The 7644-nt window shown below is 38.5% G+C and overlaps 1 protein-coding gene across 1 annotated transcript in view; it reads right to left on the reverse strand.

Annotated features, from left to right (window-relative positions):
* Positions 1 to 7644, reverse strand: part of GUCY2F (guanylate cyclase 2F, retinal) — a 109948-nt gene that overhangs the window by 69390 nt on the left and 32914 nt on the right. The window contains exon 6 of the mRNA XM_008566663.1: positions 4686 to 4782. Within this exon, the coding sequence (XP_008564885.1) occupies positions 4686 to 4782 (97 nt within the window). The remainder of the gene's footprint in view (positions 1 to 4685; positions 4783 to 7644) is intronic.

Consider the following 7644-nt stretch of genomic DNA (forward strand, 5'->3'; position numbering starts at 1 on the left):
CGGTTATTTTTTGTGTGTGTGAGTGAATTTACTTATTTATTTTTAGCTCCCACCAATAAGTGAGAACATGTGGTATTTCTTTTTCTCTGCCTGACTCGTTTCACTTAATATAATTCTCTCTTTTTTTTTAGTTCAGGGTTGATACTTAGCTTAACCTCCATATACAACCAAAAGCAGGTAGAGGTTTGCAGTGCTTCTATCTCCTAGAGAAGATTAGAATCATAGACATGGGGTAGGGGTGGGGGTGAAAAAGAATATTAGTCACAATTTAATCTGAGACCCTCTTTTTATAGACAAGAAACTGAGACCAAAAAAAGGTGAAATGAGTTTCCCAATATCATACAGTTAGTCAATGATTAATTATAAGAAGTGTTGTTAAAAATCTAACATTGTGAAAAAATTAGTAGTAGAAATGGCACAGAATCCCACCCTCCTTACTCTTAGGACTGGCTCTTTTCGTTCTAACATCCTGAGGCATCCTTCTTTGTGCAGATAAAATTAATGACAGAAGGTATCCCCGAAAGCAATAAGCTGGTAGTAAGTGAGCAAATCATCTGCCCATAATTTATGAGCTTGATACTTAAATAGGCAAAATTCTCAATTCCTTGATTTGTTAACTTGTACACATAGGTTTGGTAAGAGAGAGCTGGGAGCCACACAGTTGAATGACAAGAGGAAGAGTTATCTGCAATCTTCATTAACCTTTAAAATTGAATTTCTGTATCTTCAACTGACCCAGTAGACTTATTTCACATGAAGACATAATAATATCAACAAGTTCCTCAAACTCTTCTCCATATATCCAAATGTGCCTTTCTTAGAATTATAGCACTTCAGATCTAGCATTATATTTAGTATTGTCTAAGCCAGCCCCCACCCTCAACTCCAACACTCTCATTTTATAATGAGAAAACAGAGACCTATAGAGGGATACAAGGGCTGGAACAAGAATCTTGGTGTTATATTTTCTGGTCCTGTGCTCCTGCTACCACATTATGTTTTATTTCACTCTTGTTTGCCAATAAAAAATTAATCTTAAGTACTTTCCAACACTCTGCCCTTAATGGTCTTTGATCAATTGAAGATCAATAGTTGACTTAGCCTTGGGTTAATTTTCTTCTACCAAGATTATCACAGTCAAAGTTCCAAGACAATGGTAAACTATACCCAGCCCCCAACGTGCTGAAATTCCAACAGCTCGAAATTCAGACAAGATGTAAAACTTGACTCTTCACATAACCTTTGCATCAACCTGAACTCCCCCCAACAGAGCAAGGCCAGGGAGGAATCTACTTCCCTTTCATTCTTTATTTTCATATCTCAGCAGGAGCACCTAGATCTGTATATTGAGATATAGACTTCTCCAAGAAGGGCAAAGGGGAAAGTGAGAGAGTCTGCCAAAATCCACATACATTTGGACTTCAGCTTCACTTTCTTCTAAAAACTTCCTTTCCTAACCTGACTTCTCTTGACCTGGCAATTCTTCTAGACTGAATTAATTTTATATTCACTGAGAGTTTACACTTTCAGACATTCCATTTGGATGGAATTCTTGGCTTGGCTTCTTGACTGATTAGACACAGCCAGCTGCAAGTTTGTGACTACACAGCAATTAAGGAAAATTTATGCTTTCCCTATCTTTTCCCATCAGAATCCCTGATTCAAGCCAAATGCCAAAAGGGATCTGGAGACCAAGATCTATGTTTCTAAGGTAATGCCACCCTTTTCCACCCAGGCAAAAATAATATAAAAAAAATTTTAAAAAGGAACATTCCCTATAAGGCTATCAATTTCTATTGCTATTCATTTTTCTCAATCATACCGTAAAGAGTAGTGCTGATGGTTTTTTCACTCTTATTATGTTAAAATGCATGCACAAGTGAAAAAGAAAATATCTATCATCATGAACAAGATTCTAAAATCCTAGGCACTTCGTTCATCTGAAGGTAGCACTACTCTGCTATTTATGGTGATTTTGTGGGAACTCATATGCTTTAGTCTCCCAAATACAGTTTATGTCTCAGTACAAAAGAGAAGAGTCATAGGTGAAGGTTTTATAGAATTCACTGGACTACTGCAAGGCCAATACAAAGAAAAGGCTAATTCAGTCCAAAATTGAGCTACATTTATTGTTTTAATACCTGAGAGCCAAAATATCTAGGCAATTGACATGAACTCTCATTTTGACATGGATACTACCAAAGAAGTAAGATTTTTTAAAATAGGTTTATTGCTTTTCACCAAAACTTTACTATATTTTGCTATATTTAAGAATGACTTCTAGTCATCTGCTTTTACTATTGATCATCCACTTCTGGATAAAATCTCTTGTCACAGAACAGAATACTTTTTTTCTTAGTATTGGGTTATATATTGAGATTTCTTCAGAACTTATACTTCAGCATCTATGCATTCTACCTGAGGTAGGAAATTGCATAGAAGGCATATTGAGTACAGCAAGTTCAGACAAATTCCACCAACATGAGTCCTAGAGCCCTCTGGTAGCTTCAAAAATGGAGATATCAATAAGTCAATAAGATATCAATAATATCAATAAGTTTTTATGGCATGAAGGTAGAGTGTAGCTTTCAGCCACAGTGATAGTTTTGGTTTTCAGAAATACATTTCCAGGAACATGATAACAACCTTACAAAAGGATATGACGATTTGAACAAGTAACAATTAGGGTTGTAATTGAGCATTAAATCAAATAGCTGAATAATTCATTTGACTCCAACTTCACAGGGTATTACCATGTAAATCCATTCTTACCCAGCCAACTTATTAAAAATACCTTTCAGTGTCACATTTATGCAAATGACCAGTTTTGTCAATGAGATAACAATTAATTTTCAAATCTGATACAGTGGCACAGCAAGAGTAAATGGTACATGGGGACAAAATGATGTGTTTGCATCCTCTTCCTACATCTTGCCACCAACATACTTATTTCACATGAAGACATACTAGAATCGGCAAAGATTAGTGTCTTTATTGTGGCAACATAGTCTGGCACAAGGAGCACTAACTACCTCTGACAAAACTCTTCTCCACATATTCTGTACTCCAAGCTTCTATTTATGCTGTTTTCTCTACCTAGGATGCCTATAGGGGCCAGGCAGATAATATAGATAGGTGAAATAGGCTGAATATGAGATAACATAGAGTGATGGGAACTGTATCAACTCCAAAAAGCATCCAAAAAGGGCAACTACTACTGAGTTATAGCCAATCACCAGGATAAGAGCCAAAGTTGACAGATCTGCCAACTTTTAAAGAAAACCTGAAAGTCCAAAGACTTTGATGTGTAATTCCACGATTTCAAAATCTTGGCTACTGCCTTTCATAACTGTAAGGGTCAAACAAAGTGGTTACTAATTTGCAACCTGTGACCTAGACAAATCCTTTCTTTCCTTTAAGACCCAGCTTTAGTGCTAGGTCTCTGAAAAGCCTTCCTCCACTGATCTGCCTCCTCTGAAGTCCTACCATATTTCTAGTTTCTTTTGTGCAATATGGCACTATCAACTCTTGTGTGGTATGATTTTTCTCTCTAACTTGACTGTAATTCCCCTGAAGGTAGGGACTACATGTCACCTCTCACAAAGCCTATCCCAGAGCTAGGACATAATAGCAGGGCCTTAATGAAGATCTCCAATTACAACCAGAACAGAACTCCTGGTGAAACTCAACTCTCTCTTACTAGTTGATTCATCCACCAAACTTTTACAAGTACCAACTCTACTATAAGCATGATATCAGGTTCTATGGACTAACATTAAAAATAATCGGGCCGGCCCGGTGGCGCACTGCTACAGTGCGCCGCTTGGGAGTGCGGCGGTGCTCCCGCCAAGGGTTCAGATCCCACCTACAGACCAGTTCCCGCTCACTGGCTGAGCGAGGTACGGGCACAACACTGAGGGTTGCGATCCGTTGCCGGACACGAAAAAAGACAAAAAGGAAAAAAAAGAAATAATGTACCCCTGCCCTTGAACTAACAATCAAATGTTGAATTCAAATATACAAAGAAGGGCCGGCCCGGTGGCGCACTGCTACAGTGTGCCGCTTGGGAGCACGGTGGTGCTCCCGCCGAGGGTTTGGATCCCACATACAGACCGGTTCCCGCTCACTGGCTGAGCGAGGTGCGGGCGCGACACCGAGGGTTGTGATCCCGTTGCCGGTCCCGGTCCGGTACGGGCGCGACACTGAGGGTTGCGATCCGTTGCTGGACACGAAAAAAGACAAAAAAAGGCAAAAAAAAAATATATATATATACAAAGAAGGGATATATGAAGTCAAAGCTAAATATTGCCCAAAGTGCACTGTATTCATTACCACAACTCTGTTCTAAGGCAGCACTATCTAATAGAAATGTAACGTGGGTCACATATGTGATTTTAAGTTTTCCAGTAGTCACATTAAAAAACATGAAAAGAAACAAGTGAAATCAATTTTAACAATATACTTTGTTTAACCCAAAATATGTAAAATAACATTTTAACATGTAATTCATATTTTTAAAAATTTAATGAGATATTTTACATGTTTTTATAGTAAATCTTCTAAGCCCAATGTGTATTTTACTCTCACAGTACATCACACTAGCCACATGTGAAGCGCTCAGTAGTCACTTGTGGCTTGTGGCTACCGTATCGGACAGTGCAGCAAGAGAAGGGGTTATTCCTTACCTTACTGCCAAAGTGGGGATTGATAAATGTTACATCCTCCAAAGTCAGTAGAATTCTGTTGGGTCCTTTAATCAACTGTATTTTATTTATACGACGCCTGAAATAAACATGAAATCAGAGGGTCATGGGAGACTGAATGTTTTTGCAAAGCCAGGGTTAATTTGTCCTAAGATAGTACTAAAAGATTATACAAGATAATTGGGAGGATAACCCCACATGGATCTTTACCACAGTACCCACAGCGAAAGGAGGCAGTGATCCTGGCCCTCACAACTTGGAAAGTTACAAAGACCAAAAGAGCAAAATGAAAATAACTCTCAAAGAGGCATCAAAGGACAGGGGCGAGGGCGCTGCGTGGAGATGGTATCTCAAACTAATAAAATGGTGATCCTGCATCAAGACCACATTCAAAACAACACCTCTGAACACTTTTAAGTAACTCAACACCCTTTCTCATATTCTATGGTATTTATTCTAATAATATCAGAGCCAAGAATCATTAATCTCCATTTTACGGACAAAAACACATTAATGAAGCAAAACAAAATTAAGCAAATTGTTTGAGATCCCCTAGCCTGAGGCAGAGCTGGAACTTGAATCCTTGGTCCCTGGATGTGGGCCCAGATTTCCGCCCATAAAACCACTTGTCTTGCAAAGTTGCATCTATGCGTTGCCCAAGCAACAGGTTAAAAAGTAGAAAAATTCAATCAGTCGGTTGCTTTGTCTTCATGATTCCAAACAAGTGGGCTGACTTTTTTTTTTTTTCCCTCCTTTTACTGAATTGGTCTCTTGTCTGAGCATTACATAGACACAGTTTAAACCTGATTCTCTCCAAACATGCCCATTAATTTGTAGTGACTGTAATTATTTTCTACAAATCAATTACTAGACACGTAGGAGTTTATGATGTCTAACCACAGTCAGGTAGGTCTGACCGGGCAACTTGAGGACCTGGAGGGAACCTAAGATTAGTCGGTGTGGTTGTTTTGTTCTGTTTTGTCTTGAAGGCTCTGACAGCTACAGTTTGGCTTTGCTTTTTCCATGACCCCATAATGGTCACTCTGGAATGTATTAAAGCCAAGAGCCAGAGTAGGGAAAACAAGCACTGAATCAAAATGCTTTGTCAAGTTGCTCTCTAAGGAGAAGTCTACAATGTCACTGTAGCTTTAATACCAGCAACACAGTCACTTTTTCTCAGTTCTTCTACTGGTATGTAAACAAACAATTAATGTGTTTCTAATTGTCTGCCAACAAATATGTCCCTTACCACTGCAGGAGTCGCTACCCTGCAGAGAAAATTAAAAGAGCCCTGTAGTGAATTCTTGGGTAGAACACATGAATCTTTTGGCAAAATAAAGTATCACTCCCTAACTTATCTGTTTCATATGTGTAGTGAATTCTCTTAAAGCAGGCACACCTGTAAAAATAATCATGCTACAGAATATGCTCTAGTAGAAAGTAAACTGGACTCCCAATCCAGAGACCTGGGGTGCAGTGCAGATTCTGTTATTAATTAGCCAGGTGCAGGTGACCTTGGATAAATAATTTACCTCTTCATGCCATAGTGTCCTCATCTATCTAGCAAGATAATAGTCCTTGCATTACCTGCTTTATAGAGTTGTTTTGAAAATCAAATGAGATAATGTAATGTGAAAGTGCTCTGAAAAGCATGAAGCACTATGAAAGTATAAGGGCCCATTATTATCATTATCATCATTAGTATAACAAAGCACTGGAGAGCTTTATAGAAAGGCAACGCAATCTAGTTCAGAGGAGTAGGGAGAAAGAAGGAGTTCAAAGGATCCTTTGTTTTGGCGTGGTTGGGTCTTTGCACGTCTTTCTTTCTGAAAAAACTATCAAAACACACAGAAAAAGAAGGAACAGAGAGTCACTCTCCTGCAAGTAATCACCATCTATTACAAAACTCATCAGCCACACAGCTCTTCTGATTGCAGCCATGGTGGGCAGAGACAGGAAGGAAGGCAGCAAGAAGGGGGCATCTTTTGTGCTTTGTTAGCTGTAGAACCAAGGACCAAGTGACCCTGGGAAATGATGTACCACTCTCTCGTCTCTGAGTTTTCTGTGACCACTTGAAGTACCAATTGTCTCAAACTCATTTTCCTCTCCAATCACTTTCCTCTCTAATCATGTCCCTCTCCAATCATTTTCCTCTCCAGTCTTTGCCCTTCAGCCCACAAGCTCCAAACAACCCCCCACCATGGTTGTTGTTTTTGTTTTTGTTTTTTTTTCTTCCCTTTCCAAGAATTGGAGACTGGGCTCACTTGAAGCCCAAAGAACCAGTCTATTCAGTGGGAAAGACTAACAAGAACTGTCATTTGCGGGGTTAAGTAACATAACCATCTGACTCCATTTTCCACCTTGCCATGGGATGTTTTGGCACTGGGTAGACAGAGGCTATTACTCCTTAAATCTCTCTACAAGGGAAAGCTTTTTGATTGGATGACATTTATTTTTGCTAAGTATCAAATGATGTTAATTAAATACTTTATTCTTTGGTAGCAGCTAACCTAAAGATATTAAATTTCTGTTCTTAAAGAAGCAGGAATATGTCACAGTCACATAAATTCAAAGAAAAACTTCCTTTGAACTAATGTCTTTATCAAGTGTGATTTAACAATTCATAAACTACTTACTATTCTGTGTGGCTTTATCGAGTTTTGAATACTGGGGAGATTGCCTATTAGAAGTTTTTCACAGCGATGCCAACATATTAAACACTAAGAGTAACACCTGTTATGGTTTCAACCCAGGATTTCACACACTCATTAAAATATCAGAGCAGGAAGGGTTTTTAAACGTCACTTAATCCAATTCCTTCATTGTACAAATGAGAAAATTCTAGTTAAGAGAGGTTAAGTGATTTGTCTAAGGTCACACAGCTATTTAATATGCTCTAGACATTTTTTTCTTTTTTTTTTTTTTTTTTTTTTTAAAGATA

This window comes from Galeopterus variegatus, unplaced genomic scaffold (assembly GCF_000696425.1).
Source record: "Galeopterus variegatus unplaced genomic scaffold, G_variegatus-3.0.2 Scaffold260, whole genome shotgun sequence".
Lineage (NCBI taxonomy): Eukaryota > Metazoa > Chordata > Mammalia > Dermoptera > Cynocephalidae > Galeopterus > Galeopterus variegatus.